This window comes from Tursiops truncatus, chromosome 3, assembly GCF_011762595.2.
Source record: "Tursiops truncatus isolate mTurTru1 chromosome 3, mTurTru1.mat.Y, whole genome shotgun sequence".
Classification (NCBI taxonomy): Eukaryota; Metazoa; Chordata; class Mammalia; order Artiodactyla; family Delphinidae; genus Tursiops; species Tursiops truncatus.
In genome coordinates, this window is record NC_047036.1 from 133,810,989 (window position 1) to 133,831,620 (window position 20,632).

General features: G+C 42.7%; 1 protein-coding gene across 4 annotated transcripts in view; it reads right to left on the reverse strand.

The window, feature by feature from the left end:
* The window catches only part of EBF1 (EBF transcription factor 1), a 394,775-nt gene that overhangs the window by 109,677 nt on the left and 264,466 nt on the right, over positions 1-20,632 (reverse strand). For 2 of the 4 annotated variants that reach the window (XM_033853521.2, XM_033853519.2), the window contains exon 8: positions 15,712-15,829. In XM_033853521.2, coding sequence (XP_033709412.1) covers positions 15,712-15,829 — 118 coding nt within the window. Of the gene's footprint in view, positions 1-15,687; positions 15,830-20,632 lie in introns of all 4 variants that reach the window. The other 2 variants (XM_033853517.2, XM_033853518.2) reach the window with 1 other exon arrangement.

The following is a 20,632-nucleotide window of genomic DNA, read 5'->3' on the forward strand; positions in this document are numbered from 1 at the left end:
TCTCGCGGGCTCTGGAGCGCAGGCTCAGTAGTTGTGGCGCACGGGCTTAGTTGCTCCGCAGCATGTGGGGTCTTCCCGGACCTGGGCTCGAACCCGTGTCCCCTGCATTGGCAGGCAGATTCTTAACCACTGCGCCACCAGGGAAGCCCCTACTTTACTTTTCTTATGTCTCAGTTTCTACCACTCTAATTGGGGATAATACTTAAAGAGAACCCCCCTCATGAGGTTATTGTGAGGTTTAAATGAGTTCACCTAAATTTACAGAGCTCAGCACAGAGAAGAAATGAATAAATGTGAGACAGAAGGAAGGTGGGGAGGAGTTGCCAGAGGAGGAGGAGGAAGGTCGGGAAGAAGAAAATAAAGATGATGATGGCGGACTCTCCAAATACAGTCTCCAAACACGCTTTGCACGTTTCCACCATTTCTTTTCAAGGAGGTTATACCACTCACTTCCACCCAAATAGTACTTTGCTGAAAGGCTGGTCTTTTGTGGGAAGCTGTTTCTATCCCAGTCTACAAAACACTGAAAACTTCAGTGAACTCCTTCATTTGTCACTTACTTCACTTTTTCTTGAACTTTTATCTTTGTATACAAACAGATGTGTGTGTGTGTGTGTATACAGCTGGGCATGTGTATATATACATATATGCAAAACAACCCAACTATCAACACATCCCTTGAAGGCAGGGACCTCATTCATTCACAAACTGGATGGTCAGTGCTCTGCACTTAACCAATACCTGACAATTAACTAGCACTGTTATGTTTTCAAAGGGGTTGCCCATAATTATCACAATTAATATCAACCCCAAGTGGTGGGCAAGGAGATGTTATTTTAAATTCCACTTTACAAATGAGGTAACTGAATCTTGGAGACTCACTTGAACTTGAAACTTTGAGAATCCATATTGGTTGATAAAGTCAGATCTTTAAAATACCCAAACTACCCTTCAATTTTGGTATTTATCTGAAATTTCTGCTCAGTTTCGCTAAACTTCGACCATGTAAACACAGCCAAAGTCCCATAAAATCTTAGTTGTGAAATTCCTTATTCCCAAGATAGAGGGTGGATATTTATTAACTTTACAGAATATTACTACTCGATTTCCAAGTAAAGTTATTTTCCCCCTAAGACTCAGCCCCACATATGAATTGTAGTAAAATCTCTCTTTACCTTCTTCTGTTTCCAAGTTCAAAAAAATGGCATCCTAATATAATACCACAAGTGCCAATTTAAACACAGGAACACTGAAAATACTGCCAGACTTTGAGGCTTAGAAGCTTTCCTACTGCTGTTAAGTTGGGCTGCTAAACCCATGGTCAAGAGTCCGAACATCAAATATAAGTGATAGCAGCACTGTGAGAACTTACATCTTTAAACTGTAGGGCAGTTCCCCTTAACTTTCATTTTCAACTTGGACATTATCCATCTCAGTGGTGTTCATTATAGAATTTTGCACATATAAAGAAAATAATAAAAGTTTACTGATTAAATAGGTTATCCTAAAACAGTAACTTAACATTTTCCCCAACTCGTCTTTTTTTTTTTTTTTTTTTTTTTTTGAGCAACAAGGATTGGATTCCACAGGCTTTAGCTAACCAAACCAAGAAGAGTTTCTAGGTTTCTGCCAAAGTTGAAAGGTAGAGGAATCTGAGGTCTGACTTTAAAGATTTGTTGCACATAACAGTTACTGGAAGAGCACAGCTGGCGTGGTGATTCAGCCAGAATATTTTAGCAAAGAATGACCCATGGACTTCCCTGGTGGCGCAGTGGTTGGGAATCCACCTCCCAAAGCAGGGGACACGGGTTCGAGCCCTGGTCCAGGAAGATCCCACATGCCGTGGAGCAACCGAGCCCATGTGCCACAACTACTGAGCCTGCACTCTGGGGCCCACGAGCCACAGCTGCTGGGCCCACGCGCCTAGAGCCTGTGCCCCGCAATGAGAGAGGCCACCGCAATGAGGGGCCCACGCACCGCAGCGAAGAGTAGCCCCCGTTCACCGCAACTAGAGAAAGCCCGCGCACAGCAACGAACACCCAACGCAGCCAAAACTAAATAAATTTTAAAAAAATGAATGACCCAAACTCTGTTTTCCTGCTCTACTAGGAAATGACAAACCACTCTGGAACCTCTCTGGCACTCATTTCCCTCTCCCACAGCCCCACACATAACACACCTAAAAGCATCTGCTTCCAAACCAGCGCATAGGACCTGCTCAGCCTGCTGCCTTCCCAACTGCGCTCAAAAGAGAAGTAGCCAAAGAATAAAAGAGAGTTCTCGATTTGTACCAACCACATTAATTTTAATCATTCTTCCAAATAACAGCCAGAGTCTACTGCTATTTGTATGTCTTCTGACATTTTTATTGCTGTGCCCCAAGGTGGATGAAAGAAACTGATGTGTTGAGAAGAAGCCCCAAACCTGGCGCTGTCTCTGCCTCTATTCCCCATGTTCTCCTGCTGTACATCGCTCCCGAACTAGGGGGGAAGAATGTGGGTTTGAACAACTGGCGTCCTGCTGATTGCAACTGTCAGTTAAATAAGCCAGTAACACAGGAGCGTATGTTCACACATAAAATATTAATTGCACAGATTGGGGTAAAAATATATTAATACGTGGGTTCCACTTTCATGCTTAGTGGTCAGATAAGTATTCGGCCAATTCAGTTCTATTTCTGCGCCCCACAGTCTCGACAGTGTTACTTTTGTGTTTCACTTTTCTTTTCCTTCTCTGGTTACCGTCTGGTTTCCCATGTTGGTGCCTTCATTATGACTGACCAGCAGCATACGTTTAAGCAGGATTTTAATTACTAGGTCATCTCCTAGCCAACTTGCCCAAGGCAGGCTGGCAGAAAAGCCCTACAATCCATGCCTTAGACTTTCCCTTGCTCCTCTCCAGGTAAATCTCTTTTTTTTCTGAGGACGCTAGAATCATGCTGATGGCATCATATTCATCTGATAAAGATGATGATCACCTAATTTCTATAAAGTTTCATTTCTGTCCACTGAGTATTTCAAGTTGCAGGGCTGGCACAGAGTGGTTGAGATGGGGTGCCTGATAGCGTGACGTGATACCAGGATTTTTTTATCTTAACCCAGAAAAGCACCTTCCCATATATCACTGCACATGCCAACTAACGTACCCTGGGGATTTAGCACAGATCTGGCTTTTCAATTTGCCTTTGAGTAACGTCGTCAATTTGCTTCAATTGAAGCAGGAATTATATTACATGATCAAATGGCAGGAGAATTTCTCTCCACCTCTGAAGTCCAACGTGAGGGAATCAGCAATGACTAAAGAGTGGGAAAGAACAGTGGTGATGGCCGACTGCGTCAGCTACTTGGATGTCCAAATGCTGCAGATACAAAAATCTGACTCTTTTTTTTCTTTTTGGCCACAACCAAATTTTTGAAAGATGGCTTCAGGGTCCCTCATTTGCTAAATGGAGAGAGTAATAGTAGTGCCCTCCTATGGTGGTTAAGAGCATTAAAAGAGATGATATAAAGTGCTCAGCATTAAACGTGATGTTAGTAAACGCTCAAAGGCTGCTATCGTAACGGCAGAATCACCGTCACTCGAAACACTGGTCTAAAAGTTAGCATTTTACTGGGCAAAGAGGTCTGTTAGCCTGTGATTGTGAAAATACATTGGACCCACTTCTCCAGGTCAAAGAGAAAGCAACCTATGGGAAATTTCCAAATTTATTTTCTCAAAAATGGATCTAAGACCTAAGCCACTTTCCCATTTGGGTCTCCCCTAAGCTGCTGCTTCTTTTTTTTTTTTCTTTTAACATCTTTATTAGAGTATAATTGCTTTACAATGGTATGTCAGTTTCTGCTTTATAACAAAGTGAATCAGTTATACATATACATATGTCCCCATATCTCTTCCCTCTGGAGTCTCCCTCCCTCCCACCCTCCCTATCCCACCCCTCTAGGTGGTCACAAAGCACTGAGCTCATCTCCCTGCGCTATGCGGCTGCTTCCCACTAGCTATCTATTTTACCTTTGGTAGTGTATATATGTCCATGCCTCTCTCTCGCTTTGTCCCAGCTTACTCTTCCCCTAAGCTTCTAATATTTTGTTCCCATGTGGAATTTTGGATATGCTTTCCCCTCTGCCTAAATTGCTCTTTCCTCCTTGCTTGACGAAATGCTACTCCTTCCTTCTTATTTTAAATTTTAAGTGTCCTTGATTCTTCAGACTTGGCTGAGTTCCCTTGTTTAAAGCTCCCTTAGCAGTCTCTATTTCTCCTGTAGAGTGCTTACCATTATTTCAATTTAAGTAATTCTACGTGCAATCATTTGCTTTATATCGACACATAAATATGCACATGCACGTGACTGTATACCTCATAATGTCAACTATTGTGGCTGCCTTGTTCATCTCTGCATCTCTATTGTCTAATAGAGTAGGCAGTGAGTAAATAAATGTAAGTAGCTGAGTGACTGAATGCTGAACGAATAAGCCAGCGAACTAAAGAAGAATCATCAGAGTTGTTAACATATTAAGGCATTAAACAGACTAGCTTAAAAAAAGTTGAGACATCTTCCAGTGGTTATTAACTGCCACTACACCCACACTGGGCTTCCTCACTGGATAAGGCAGTGGCTCTGTGGAATCCGGTTTCCTAAGCTGCTCTGGTCCCCCTTCTAGCAGCAGGCACTCCATTCTCATGGGGGTTAAAATTAGCACCAGTAAGCTCCCCCTGCACTGGGCTCTAATCATGCAAGGGCCCAGGTGGATCTTGCTGACAGATGTTAAGGTTAGAAGGAAGGGTAGCAGCCAGATGAGAAAACAGAGCCACCCCCCTTCCGGAGGTACCAGCACTTCCTGTCTTTAGGCTTGGCTGGTTCCTGCCTGCCCCGCCCCTCCCCCATGCATCGGTTTCAACACAGTTGCTGCTCTTTCTGTCATTTGAACTCAAATCCTATCTTGGAAATTGATGGGCGATTCTGCCCCTGACAACACAATGTCAGCTTTGCTCAGCGTCCAGCTGGTTCCGTATATATTATCATAATGCGCTGCCTGGGTGGACCCTGGCTGATGCTCTCCCTTGACTCAAATCCTCCTTTCCACACTAATTTCTGCTTTCTGACATGCAGACACTACTTGTTTAAAAATAAAAACAGAGGTAACAGCTTGGGAGACATTTTGATTTTCAAAATCCTGTGAGGACATTAAGTCTATTCTCATGGCAAATTGAGCTAAAAAGGTTTTCTATTAAAAAACAATATTTGACTCATAAAAAAAAAAGTGTTTCCCAGGGTCCTATACTGTTTCCTGGTGACGTGAGAAAAGTATTACTTCTCCCAACCCCTAAGCCCTCCAAAACAGTGTTTCTCAAGCTTCAGTCCTGATTTTGCTCCATCCTCTACCACTTACTCTATGACTTAATTAACATTATAGTTGCTATTTTTGTTTACATTGACTTACTTTTTCTTTATACTTTTTCTTTAAATTCAATCTTGCCCTCAGCAAGAATAGCTGTGAGGGAGATCAGCTCCGTGCTTTGTGACCACCTAGAGGGGTGGGATAGGGAGGGTGGGAGGGAGACGCAAGAGGGAGAGATATGGGGATATATGTATATGTATAGCTGATTCACTTTGTTACACAGCAGAAACTAACACACCATTGTAAAGCAATTATAGTCCAATAAGGACGTTAAAAAAAAAAAAAAAGAATAGCTGCGAGACCACAACTTGGGAGTGCTTTGTTTTTTTGATTTTGTTTTTTGCTTATGCATTAAGATAGACATAACTGTTTTTAAAAACTTTTTTGAATGATTTTTTTCTCTCTATCACCTAACTGCATGGGAAACCTAGTAAAAAAGCTCACTGCTAACCAGTGAACCAAGCGAATTCAACACTACACCATATCAGCTGAAGGAATCAGAGAGAACAAAGCCGGGTGAGAGCTACCTAAGGCACAAGTGGCTGTGTATGCCACACCGTGTGGTTTTTCCAGGCCTCCTGGAACTCACTGTCAGTCTCCTGCAGAAATGCCCAAGGCAAAAGGAAGTTGGTCTCAGACCTGTCCTGTGGAGTGAACATTACCTTGGTATGTTGGTGGTCACTCACCAAAGCAGTGTGTGTATAGCAGCTCAGGAGATCAGCTGGGCTCAAACAACAAATCATCAGGGCTTAAAGGGCTCATCAAGCTCCCTGTCCCCAGCCCCACTTAATAGATGAGGAAACTGAGGCCCAAAGAAATCAAAGTACATAGTGGAGGTCACGTGGCAAAGTAGGGACAGTGCTCTGTTTTCATATATTTCTGCATGCGTGAATGAAAATGTTCAAACAAAGAAATGTTTCAAACCCACTCCTGGTCAGTGCCCCTAAATATCTCATCTTAATAAGATTTATGACCAGTACATAGAAGCTCTCATCTGCATATTCACATCACTTGAATCCTTTCATATTCTCAAGTAAGTAGAAAGTAATTAGGAAGAGGCCCTTGGCTTGAAACAATCAATTATGCAGATAAACACGATTGGAATTATGATGCTTTTGTAACCAAATAAAAAACAAAAAATTAGGCTTAAAGAAAAGTTCTGTCATTTTGGTCCAAAACATAGGCAGAAAGCACTATTCTGTCACCCCACCCCCTCCCCTGACACTGTGTGCTTATTAAAATAAGTTAGGTGTGGTTCAGTCATTTATTAGGTCACACAAAATACCAAATACTGGAAGTTTCCCACAATTCACAGGTTTCTCAAGAAATTCATAGAAGAAAACTGCCTCCCCGAATCCATCTCCGTTTCCCATGGTCCCTGTGGCATGAGGTTTAGTAACCCTTCAGTGCCCTAACAAGGAGACTGTTAGTACCCTAACTGTCATCTAACTCAAAATCTCACACTTTCTCCTGGTCTCCTTTTTCTCTACCTTGTATGCATGCCAGGGAGTCCATATGGTCAGCAAACCACTTCTAGATGAATTAGAACATCCTTGTAAATAAATAAAATATTACAAGTCTCCCTCTTATCTTGCCAGCCCCACGGAAAACATACCAGTCAGCAAATAAAACCAGCATTTTCTTTATTTGACTACAGCCATGAGAAAAGTAGGCTGTTGAAGGGAAATGAACTCTAAGGTAAACTTACACAATATGCCCATGAGAAACAAAAAAAGATATATCTGGGCTAACTTTTGAAAGGTCTGTTTAAGATACCAGCAAAACTGCCTCACTTGTATCGAGGAAAAATAAGAACAGTAGGATAAGAGATGCAAAGAATACCAGCATAATGTATAGAGCAAGTAGTCTATAAAGTACAGACTCTGAAGTCGGGCTCTCTGGGTTTGAATCCTAGATCTACTACTTATTTTCTGTGCAACTCTGGGCAAGTTACTTAACATCTCTTTAGTCTCATTTTCCTCATCTTTACAGCAGGGTGCCCACAGCACTATGTGCACAATGCAGTCAGGACTCAATGAGTGTTTGTGTCATTATAGTTAGTGCCACTATTCCACAGAGCTCTGTGGTTAGGTAGACCTGGGGTTGACTCCCAGTTTCAACTCTAATTGTGCCTTTGGGTAAGTTATTAATCCCTCTAAATCCCAGTTTTCCCACCTGTCAAATGAGGATAATAACTGTTATAGCTTAGAAGACTTGTTGGAGGATTTGATGACATGATATAAATAAAATGATTACCACAGTGCTGGCACACAGTAAATGCTCCAAAAATGTGAGCTGATAATAGTCCCCAAATATCAACAACAGCAATAAGAAGAAGAAAAAGAATACATATTACTCCCTGGCATGGTCACTATTAAGCAGGGCAGCAAAGTCTGAGCACTGTTTCTCCTTTGTCGGCAATGCTGTTGCTGGTGTCATATTCAAATAAAGATAAAGTAGATCACCTGCTTAGCAGTGACCTGTGGCTCATGAACTCTTTAATCTGCCTGATGCCGAGAGCTTGCTGGCTACCAAATCCCCAGTGTTAGGATTTCTGGTGTTACCTGCTTTATGGATTACTCAAGGGATACTTTGAAAATCAGTCTTCACTTACATCCTTGTTCATTATCTTGACTTCTTGCCGGGTCCTTTCTATTGCAAGGGAAGACAAAAGACACCTTCCCCGCTGCTCAAAGAAAAAGGCCTGATTTGATGCTTGAAAATCTGGGGCCTCCTTCCTCTATTTTATGACACATCTGGATATTCTTAACCCTAATGTTCTGTTCTTGCGTCTGTCTTGCTTTTTCAAGTAGGAAAATCAATTGTAAGATGTAACATGCCACCCTCAGTAACAAAAGATGACATCCGTATTTTTCTGCTAAACGAGACCCTTCACCAAAATGCTCTTACCTAAGTGGAGCTGGCTGGAGTTCTGCACCAACACCAGTCCTATAAAGGGCCATTGTCCAAATGCAAAGCTCTGAGCATTCATCCTCTGCCCTTGTGTTTTGAAGGTGCATTGCATTTCTGTCAGGAAGTTGGTGAGATTTTACAGACATTATTCTCATGATCCCCAGAATCGCAGAGAGACCCGTGCAAGCCTAGGCCAGCCGGAACTGGAAAGCCATCAGGGATGGACCCCATGCCCTCTGACATCTGTGCAACTCCTAAAATCCATACTTGCCAGCCAGCATACCATGGGCAAGAGCAAAGAGCTCTAAATGGATTTGGACGGAAACTAGCAATGTGAGCATAAGCAGGTGACATGCTCTCTCCAGGTCTGTTTCCTTCTCTGGAATATGAAGGGTGTGTTAGATGACCGTCTGTACTTCAGTGGGTCTTCACTCAGCGTGAGCTGTGTGTTCAGTCGCTGACCACAGTGGGAGGGGAGCGAGAGACTTGGGACAGCATGTTTCTCTTTGTGGTTTAGTTTATTTTCACTTGTCCAGGTAAGTCTCTACAAGTTCAGAAAGTAAATTTCTTAGCTACTTATGAAAGAAGAAAATTAATAAGCCAAAACCATCTGGAAAAAGAACTCTCCAAATGTTGGACTTTCTTCTTATTTTGAACACATGCACTATTAATAGAATGAGAAGTGATCAGGGGGACAGCTCCAAGGCACAGCCATCTCCGTCATGAGCTTCCAAAGGCTGGCAGGGAAGCGCAAGGTTATAAGCCACTCAGAGCAATCTCGCCCTGGGCTTTTACGACACGCTAGGAGTCCATGTAATTGACACTGAGCTCTTAAAAGGCTTGCGTGGCCCCCAGAAGTGACATTTCACAACTGTCTCTGACCACGGCCTGAGCATCCACACAGGCCTGCGTGATCTGACCCTCAGCAGCTTCCCCAGCCTTGTCTCCTGTCACTCTCAGGGGCCAGAGCAACAGGAACCATCACAGGCTGCTTCTGGTTCCTTGAACTCACCTAAGCAAAACAGTCTTTGCACATGCTATTCCATCTGCCTGGAAATTTGTTTCTGTCCCCTTGTCAGGGGAAAACTTACTCATCTCTTAGGTTTTGGCATAAATGAGATTTCCTCAAAGAAGTCTTTCCTGACACCTCACTTCTCCTCACTCCTTTTACGGTCCCCCTTTTATTTATTTATTTACTTTTTTATTTATTTATGGCTGTGTTGGGTCTTCGCTTCTGTGAGAGGGCTTTCTCCAGTTGTGGCAAGCGGGGGCCACTCTTCATCGTAGTGCGCGGGCCTCTCATTATTGCGGCCTCTCTTGTTGCGGAGCACAGGCTCCAGACGCACAGGCTCAGTAGTTGTGGCTCACGGGCCCAGTTGCTCCGCGGCATGTGGGATCTTGCCAGACCAGGGCTCAAACCTGTGTCCCCTGCATTGGCAGGCAGATTCTCAACCACTGCGCCACCAGGGAAGCCCTACGGTTCCCCTTTTATACACAAGTCTGATGAGTTAGTTGTAAGTTGTGTTTAGCGTCTTTCTTCTCTATTTACATCATAATTTTGTGAAGACAGGCACTGTATCTACCTGGGCTCCTGCAGCACCTAGCTCCCCGTCTGGCATGTAATAGATGCTTAGTATGAAGGAATGGAGGAAGGAATGATCCATTACTGACATGACATAAGAATGATCTCTTACTGACACCTAAGAGAGGGCTACACTAGAAACAGCCAGTGGATTTCTCTGTTCTCCTGAAGACCTGTTTCTCCAAAGGCACCTCAGGAGGTATCAGATGAGCAAAGGCACGCGTCAATGGCTTCAGTCCAGAGCACCAAAAAATAGTGCATGCTAAAAGGTCTAGAGACGGCCCCACCCAGCTCTGAGAAAACATACAAAAATTGAGGCCAGAGAAGCAAAGGGACCTTCCCAGAGTCACAGAGCTAGTTAACGGCAGAGTCAGGACTGGACCCAGCTCTCCAGTCAGACAGCCGATCCTCGTCCTATTAGATCCAACGGACACTTACTAGCCACTTCTTAGGCCCTCATTACAAAGAAGGGAGGAGAGGGAGTCTCTTGTTTCTTTGGAAGCTCCATGCTGTCTCTCAATTTGGAGTAATCTCCCCAAGCCTGAACTGTCTTTCTCCACATGTCCAGAAAACAACAAATTTAAGTGCAGCTGGGAGTCAATGGGGCCGGATACCCAGGGGCAACCAACAGCAGCAAAAACTGCTTGTCTGGAGCAAAAGGATTAAAGAAGGTCAAATGCTAAAGAGCAAGAATAACACCATATTGTCAGGGGCAGCTGGAAGGGGCCACTACAATGGAAAGGTCAGAACTGACTGGTGGTGGGGAAAATCTGATTCTTTCTCTACTGCTGTACTTACAGCAAGGAGATAGGCCCAGCAAGTCTAACACCACTCTTTATTCTACAAAGGATTTTCAGTTTGACCAAACTCCACTTCTGCTTTATTTTGGGATCCTGGCACCATTATACTTCACATGTCAATCTCTGTAATTACTGTGAAGGGAAATTTAATTCATTCGTATCTGATGCTCACAAAGCTAAATTTCAATCGCTTTCCATTTTAAAAAGCGAGGTGTTTTAAAACATCTATGCTTGAGCCAGGAAACTAAGTCCTCAGGTCAGAACTCATGAACAGTAAAATGTTTATCTTCTCAAAACTCTGTGATGACCCAGATGGAGGGGGAAAGGGGAGGAGGGAGGTCCAAGAGGGAGGGGATATAGGTATACACATAGCTGATTCACTTCACTGTACAGCAGAAACTAACACAACATTGTAAAGAAATTTTACCCCAATTAAAAAAAAAAAAAGTTCAAACTGTTTCTCAAAAAATAAATAAAATAACATAAAAACTCTTGATTAATACAGTCCTACTGATTTTTCAAATAAATATGAAGGTTTGTACAAATTCATAACAATTAAAAAAAACCACCTTGATCTGAAGAACAGCAGATCAGGGCCTTAACCCCACTCCCAGAAAGGGTGTTGGCCAGGCGCCCGACCCGCTCAAATTTGCCCAATGATCCCGGAGAAGGCAAGTGCCCCAACAGTGCAGCAAGGGAAGAGAGCGGAAGGAGGGAGGGAGAAAAACACATGCACGCCAAAAAAAAAAGATGTCCCCTAAAATAAAATGAGCATTTAAACTGCTTGTCAGCCGGCTCCCTAACAAAGCCAGTAGTGTATTCACAGGCATTTGCATAAATGCTGCTGGTGAGTTCACCATAGCTGCTAGCGCTAATGGTCCAGAAAGTAATTTAGTCACTTCTCCCAGCATTCTATGTCAGAATGATGAGCAGCAGCACTTTGCCTCGTTGCATATTAGATCATTGGATAATAAAGTGTTAGCACATGCAAGCTGACAGGGTCCCTGCACTACAGCTTTTGAGGGCGCCGCTTCTTGCCACGGGGGAAAAAAAAAAGAGAGAAACTGACGCCACGGTAGGCCTTACATTCAGGTCAACACAACCTGAAACTCAGAAGAGCAGCGATAGTACACTCCGCAGGCCCTCTGAAGATCCCCAGCACACAGGCCCCACAGTCTGCCCAAGCGATGGGGAAGGCGTGGGAGGGGCACACAGGCCAGAGCTGTGCATTTACCGCCCATGGGGTCAGCTCCGCGGCTCTGATCCCAAGCCTATGCTTTTCCAAAAATCACAATCCTGAGAGCAGTTAGCTTCTGAGGCTGCTTCTCCCCACAACGGTACATCTTCTACAAAGCTGTTGCTTAAACAGAAAAACCTCACTGGCCTAAACTCGCTCATAGATATCTAGCCAAAGGAAATCTCAGTATTTATGAATGAAGAAAAAAATAGGAGGGAGGACAGTCACCAACGAGATCCAGTGCGCCAGGATTCACCCTCTCTGGACCACACCAGAGTCTGTGAAATAAATCCACCTTTGTCAACTCTCCTACTTGAAATACAGGGACAGTTATCCGAGCACAGAGGTCTGTGAGTCCATGGGTCACACAGGCGTGAATGTAACACGTGGTCACTATTTCTCTCATATGCAAAAAGATGAGCCGTGGAAGAGAACTTTCCTCCAACCGTCTGACAAGCCCAAGACAAACAGAGATGTGCAGAATGGCTCAAAATAATTCAGGCTACCTGTAAATGAGTTGGTACAGAGCCCAGAAGGAGGGAAAACAAGACTCCTACAGGTCACCTAGGAGGTGAAAATACTGCGCGCAGTCTCGCTGTGGGGCAGCTGTGTGAGGTGGGGTGGAGGCGGGAGCGGCCGAGGAGGGCCATGGCTCTGTGAGTCTTAAACAGGGCATTCTTCAATGGCAAGATGAAGCATTACCATGCCCCCAAATTGATGCAAACTAGCATCTAAGTCCACTCCCACACATCACCAATGAAGAGCCCATAGTCACTCTCTGCTGAGTAGATATTTATGTATCAGCGGGAAGCGTCTAAATGAGTGGGTGGTTATGTGTGGTTGGTTGATTCATTCTGCAGAGAAGCAGATTTCCACATTATTGTCATTACTGAGAACCTCAAAGTGTCTGCCTTTTTATTCTTCTGGATAGAAGTGAAGTCAGGTTTTGGTGAGAGGGAGGCCCCCTAGCTGAAGGAGACAGGACACACCCAAGTCCCCAGTGATGGTTAACCGTAAATAAACAGTGAAATGTCATCATTTTCTTGAGTGACACGCTAAGAAGAACGTGGCCATTTGTGGACTGGTCACCTGCAGCAGAGGAATAAAATGTTGTCTTTAAAACTTAGAATAGTTTGTTGTTGTTTTTTGTTTTTTTTTTTTACAAATTATGCGAATCTAAAAGGAAAGGTGGTGGCAATGGATAAATTAAGATTAGATTTACCATACCTATACAAATACAGATTAAGTACATATATCAGAAAGCCCGAGCACATAGCAAGGGAGGTCTACGGAACACTCTGTAATCTTTTACATGGGAAAAGGATCTGTACGTGAATAGATATATATGACGTACGAATGAACCAGATCGTGTACACCTAGGACAAACTGTATTCTAATCATTACCCCAATTAAAACAACGAAAAAAAAAAAACTTAGAATGAAATGCTAGCCCAGCCGAAATATTAATATGTTCACCTAGAAGGGAGAATATTTGAGCTGGGAGGCAGCTTAGCGACGTTCTGATGCAGAGATCTCCAAATGTGAGCCTGTGGCTGTCTTCTACCTAAGTGACTTTCCCCCCTGTTCCTCCCTTCAGGGGCTAAAACATTTGTAATTAGTTACCAGCAATTAAAAAATAGGAGAGTTTTACTTCTGGTCAAACTGGAGCATCTGACCCCACCCGGCTCTCCCTGCCCTGGGTGACAACTGCCTGGGGCTGGGGTCGGCAGAGCATGAACTTGTCCTTCTTCCGCAGTCTCCACCCAGCCCACTTCCCCCGTGCACGTGACCTGCCCCCACCCAAGGCACACATTTTTTTTTTTTTTTTTACCCCTACAGATCATCCCTTTCGTTTTGCCAAGAAGGAAACTAAGGATCCCAAAAGGTAAGTCGACTTGTCCAAGGTCACACAAAGGCCAGAAATGAAGCTCAGACCTGAATTTGGTTTCCCAGCTCCTATTTCAAGGCTCTTTTTCCTCCACATCATGATGTCAAATAATGTTCCTGACCGCCAAGCCCTAGAGGCGTCCTGGCTAGCTGGTTGTTTTTTACTGGTTTGTGTTGGGATTTTTTTTTTTGGTGGAGGGATGATTTACAAGGCATCGTGTGCTCTCCAACGACCTTCCCAAGGGCAGGCATGGGAGCTGGATGTGGTCTGCACTTGGAGCACATTTTGAAACTGTGAATCCATGACTGTTAGATACCAAAATGACAGTCAAGTCTGTTCCCAGACACGACAGTAACTAACCAGTCATAGTCGAAAACAAGACTTTAGCTTTTAAGCTAGTGCTGTCCAAATTGTACCGACTGAGTATTTACCTATTTTTTCCTTCTTCCTTTCACCTAAATATCTCTAATCATACAATGCCTGAAGTGACTCCAAGGGTATTAAAAGGCAACATTACTGTAAAGTGAGGATTAGAATAATTTTAAGTACAGAAATGGAACTAGGAATGTAATCACGAGCAGGTGTTCCAAATGGCCTCCTGCAAAAAGTAATATCCATACATCTCAGCACTAATGAAACCATAAAGAAGTAGCTTTTGGAATACGCTGGTTTAATTTAAGAAGACTGTAACACTGGATTGGTAAAGAATCCCTTCTACGAGTGTTACACCTGGCTAACTAATAAAAAAGTACAGTTTTGTGTATTCCTTAACTGCAGGGGAAAAAATCAGGCAAAATGATGACAGTGGTGTGTTTATTAAATTGGGACGCTGACAGGGAAAGGAGTTTTCTACCTTATGAACTATATCACAGACAGCTCATGGCCCATCAAAAAGTCAGACAATCGGGTGGTAGTTTGTGTGATAGTGTTTTTAAAAGAATCTGGATGACCTAGCAAACTGGAAAGTGAAGTGGGGAAATGAGTTAAGAGTTTAATTTGAGGAGACTGGAGAAAATCTACCATGTTGATTGATATCCAGTAGAGTCTCAGTCACTGTCCTGGGTGGGTGGGTGGGTGGGTGGATGGATGGATGGATGGATGGATGGATGGATGGATGGATGGATGGATGGATGAACAGAGGGATACATTATATATACATGCAACACAGAAACATTTGGACATATGCTAAATCCAGCCTATAGTTCCTTTGAGTGGCATTTACTTTCCTTGGTTCAAATTTTTGCCTGATTTCCTCCAGTCCACTCAAGGGTACAACTCATTAGCCATAAAATCAAGACAAATGTGATTTCTCCCCACCAAATTCTACCTACATAAAGCAGACTGTATCATGTGGTAATGAGGGTAGGGGTGTGCACAGGGCATGGGAGGGACATTTAGTTTGGACTTTATATTCAGAAAACACCTCCAACCTAGACTTGAGAGCTTATCTCCAAAAGAAGTTAAGTATGTAGTCACAGAGCTACACCAGCAGGACTGTAAAGACAGTGAAGTTCATTATACAACCAGGTCAACCATAAACTTAAAATATATCATGATTTTTGTTGCCCTGTTTTGGCCCTTCATTATTTTTTAATCAAGTGGGAGCTTAAAATAAAGCAGGGGTCCAGTCTCCCTCTGTCTTTCAACCTGAAGGAAGGATGTGTCAGCCACTTCCAGGGTAGGGAGCTATGCAACAAGAAAGGCTGGCCCTCAAAGACATCCTCCTGTCTTTAAATACTCAGCATCAATATTGTTCAACAGGACATTTGAAATTTGAAAAGGGGTAGAGCATGTGGTGGAGTTGTAAGAAAGAAACCAAACAAATGCACAGTTAAAGTAGCAATGCCAACCAATGAAAATGATTCGCCTACCATGTTCCAGATAAGAGGGCGTACCTTCCGAGGGGTCAAGCCTCCGAGCCCTCCGCCCATGCTTGGAGTTATTATGGACAAACATATTATCAGAGACTGCCAGGACATGGCCATCCACATTGACTGTCGTAGACACCACGACCTGGAGACAGAAGAGAGAAATGAAGGAACATTTTAATATAAAAGCATGGAGGGTAATAAACTCAAGTTAAATAAATAACAGCTGGGAGCTGAAGAAAATTGCATAGCTATTTCACATAATAACTGGTGCTTATGCTGTACAAGTCTAACAAGAGGAGCTATTGATGAGTGGGTCTTTGGCATGGAACGCTTTTGATGCAGTTTTAAGTAAAATTGCACAGTTTATAGTTATACAGCAGAAGGTACACTGTTAACCATAATTTTAACAGGAAGATCTTTATTAGCATATTTTTTTTACACAAGGGTGGTTGTGTTTCACCTAAATTGCCCTTCAGTTTAGACACTGAAGCAGATATCACAGTTGATCATGCAAATAAAACTCTTTTGAATCTTTAAAATATTTCTTCCCCCCAGCACTGCGTCAGGGTTAAGGGGATAGAGAAATGAAAAAGAGAGGTTTCAGTGAGAGCTGGGATGAAGCTCTCTCTCCTGGGTGTCTTTTTGGGGTTTCTTGTACTTTTTTTCTTACCACATTAGTTTAGTTAATCAGACATCAGACCAAAGCCCCCCTCACCACCACGACCACCACCCCAAAATCCACGCTAATCAAGGGACTTAGAGCTGTGTTTCAAAGCCAAAAAAAAAGAAAAAAAAGAAAAAAAGATAGCCCTGGCCCAAGGTACATTCAGCTACTGGGGCGGTCTCATAAACTGACTGAACGGAGTTTGCCAGAAAGGACAGAGGCAAAGGTGTTTTCTCAGAGAACTTTGACTAAAACACTGAGACAAAATGACCTACAGTTCTCCTTATATTAAATGGGTAAGAGGATTAAAACCCAACCCCACAGAGATATGTTTATTCATGCGACCTCTTACAACCAAATATAATAATTGTCTGTAATTGCAGCTTCAGCACCCACCTCATGCTCTGACATGGGAAACAGCAATCAGCCGGCTCCCGTTTAATCCACCTATTATGTTGACTAATTAACTTTGCTCCACAGTTTATTTCTTCCTCCATTATCAGCCCCTGTCAGCCGCAAGCACCCTGCAGCACAGGGGGGACCTCAGGCTCTTTGATTGATCACCGATAGATTGACATGCAGATTAATTTAATTAGAATCACCTCACTTGAGAAATGAAAGACAATGGCAAGAGGGCTAATAGATCTGCTCTTATAATGAGGCGAACCTCCAGAGCCAAGGCTGAGGTTTTCTGATTTATTTTTGCTCAATTCCCTGGTTGCTTGGAAAGACTCGTGCTTTAATTGCTCTTGGTTTTGAGACGCCTAAGCCCCCGAAGAGGTGAAACGTTTTACAAGGATTGGCACATACTGAGGCCCCAGTTTCTGAGGAAGACTTTTCTCCAAGTTGGGGAAAGGGGACCCTGACTTCTAGAGCCTTGAGCAATGTTACGATTTCATCACCTGAGTTGGGCAGAGGGGAAAATGCTAGGCCTGGGAACCGTAAGCCCTGCCTGGCAAAGCACCCTGCCCCCAATCCACCAATGGTTGCCATACTTAAAAGTTCCACTGTCCCCTCTTTGACCTAAAGGCATCCTGGCAAAATATGGCGGATTTCCTTCCCCCTTGCCTTCAAGATGGCAACCAAATTTTTTGTTGTTGTTGTTTTCCTTCGGGCCCTCCCCTCTGCGGACCCAAGGCCCTGCTCCTTTTATCAAGGCTCTAGTATTTCTCAGACCCATGAAGCAACACTGTGGTCATCCTGCCGTGGGGTCTCCCAGGGATGACTGCTGGGGAGGGCTTCTGTGGGATCCCCTCCACCCTCCCTCAGGGTCTTCACCTTGACCCCCACCCCCCAACCAGGACTTGGAGCCTCGCCTGATTTTATTTTTTATCTCTATTTTGTTAAAATGCAAAGTAAACAATTAAGAGAGTCCATTCAGGGACTCAGGGTATTCTCTTTAGTCATTGTGAAACCCAAAATTCCAGCCAGGGCAAGTCATTCATGGAAGGATGCAGTAAGTTTGAAGCAGCAGTTTGCAAAGTGGTTTTTCTCTTTCTTCATGATTGATCAACCAGATGTGACAGCCTGAAGTTTCTGTGTATGTCTCATCAATTGTAGGTTAATTTAAAAGAAGAAGGAAGAGGAGGAGGAGGAGGGAGAGGAGAAGAAAGTTCTCTATTCTTTTATTTTCAAAAAGTACTATGAGTGGTGGCAGAGTCCATATTATTTAAAGCAACGGAAACTCACTTTTCTTTTTAGTTAAGAAGATGACTTCGTGGGGCATTTACAATTATGTAACAGAGCTGGGTCTTTCAGAGAAATTTTGATTTACTGCAAGACCACAAATGAGTGGTCACTGGAGTCGTTAGCTGAAGAAACTATAAAAGGAATGACAAACGGTATCTGTTCGCAGTGTCAGGAAATACAGAAAGTGGTTATTCTAGATGTCTGTCTTAAGAAAAAAAAAGGCAATGACAATCCACTGTGCACCTGTAAGACTGAGTGCTACAGGCTTAAAATATTCAGTATCATTTAAAGACCCTGTCATCCAATTCCTACATTGAACAAAAATATCGAGACGGTTAAGAAAAAAAAAAGAAAACTACACCCTATATGTTTTTATTTTCTTGGTAAGAGAAGGATCACCAAGACCACATGTGCAGTAAGATCATTTCATTGAAAGACCAGTTACAATTGGAGAAAGATGATACAGAGAACCCTCATGCCTTTAATTTCCAGCAAATAAACACCTATTATGTTTCTCAAAAACTCATAACACAACACATTTTAACTTCCCTACCCTGAAAAAATTTCTCTCATTCCAATTTGGAAATGATCAGGATATAGTTAAATAAAATAAATGCTGCAATTAATCCACAGAGCAACTTGTAAATAAAAAAAAAAAATCTAATGGTGAGATGCAAAGGGAGCACTGAAAAGTCCTTTAAAAATAAGCCTATAGTAGGAGGGAAAAGGGCCTTTACAGTTTAAACACAAGATTAATGAGGTGCTGACACATTCATGCAGGCAAAGGGACAGATGGACCTGCCAAATCTTCCACCTTCCCAAATTGTGTCAACAAAACCCAGCTTGAATTTGAGACAGATAAACATGGAAAATGATTTTACACTTGGACTCAACCACCCCTTCCCTTTCAACCTCCTTCCTCACTCCCCTGACCCAGGGTAAGTTGAGGAACAGGTATATTTAGAATTTTATGATATCTGTTATAAATATCTAGAACTGCACTATATATCTAGAACTATATATATCTATATATATATAACTATATATAACTATATATATATAGATATATATATCTATATATCTAGAACTATATATATCTAGAACTGCACTAATACAGTAATCACACATGTGGCTGTTTAATTTTAAATTAAGTAAAATTTAAAATTCCATTGTTCCCAAGTTTCCATAGCCACATTTCAAGTGGTCAGTAGCTGCATGTGGCTGGACGCCACTATAATAGGGCAGTTATAGAACATTGCAGAATATTCTACTGGACAGTGCTGCTATAGAATGGTTTTGTTTTTTTTTTTTTTTGTGGTACGCGGGCCTCTCACTGTTGTGGCTTCTCCCGTTGCGGAGCACAGGCTCTGGATGCGCAGGCTCAGCGGCCATGGCTCACGGGCCCAGCCGCTCCGCGGCATGTGGGATCCTCCCGGACTGGGACACAAACCCGTGTCCCCTGCGTTGGCAGGCGGACTCTCAACCACTGCGCCACCAGGGAAGCCCTATAGAATGGTTTTGAAATAAATTGTTCCAACTTATTCATGAGGATGCCCAATTTATTCCTCCTGAAATAAGTATTAAGCCAGGTGGACATGTTTAGGGTCGTATACATATATGTTTTTATCCCTGTATTTTTTGGAAGGAAATTTCTATTTGGGGGAGGGGCATGGCTTTTTAGTATAGCAATCCAGAGATGTGCTGATGAATACCCAGTGTGTTCCCTGGTATCTTCTGTTTGCAACCAACCCTCCAGGTGAGGGGATAAAAAGGGCGAAGGGAAGTCCACAGGTACCCACAGACTTCGGGGATTTTACAATGAAGTTTCTGACTTCTTGGCTCATATCAGTGGTTCAGAAATTTTCTCTGTTATATCCTGGATCTAAATTCCCTGAAGGTTATTACTCTTACTATCTACCCCCATCTATTTAGAATTAGAAAAAATTCAACACAAAATTTATGACTTTTGACTCTCAATCTTTCCTAGCTGATGTTGTCTTTGGCCAGCTTAACTTAACCTCTCTAAGCCCCAGTGTCCCTGACTCTCAAATGGAAATGATAATAGTACCTAACTCATAAGGTTACTGTGAGGCTTATATTATTTAAAGTGGTTAGCATGGTTTCCAGTTCTTATAGAGCAAATGTTAGCAGTGGTAGCATAGTTGTTGCTTTGTTGGTGATCTCGTCAAAAAGTTCAAGAGTCTATAAACTTATTTTAAATACAAGGCTGCAGAAATTATTTCTTCTACATTCACTGCTCTATCAGTTTAACACTGAAATCTTACAAATTTAAAGACCTTCGTGCTCATGATACATAATTATATAATTTAGACCTCTTGTGAATTGCAAGTTTCTATGGTTTATGTAATTTTGCTCTCTATAAACCATCTTCCTATTGGCGTTTTACATTCTAGGCTTGAAATGAAATAAAACCTTACAGCTTTGAAAACAGTCCATAAATTTTCTGCATCTTATCAATGCAGTCTAGTTTCCCCAATACTTCATTTGAATGAGGGGTTCTCTGAGAGTTTTCTTATTGGTAATTATTTCTTTGCTATCATTCCTTAGGTTGTCCCTCTTCCCTTCCTATCA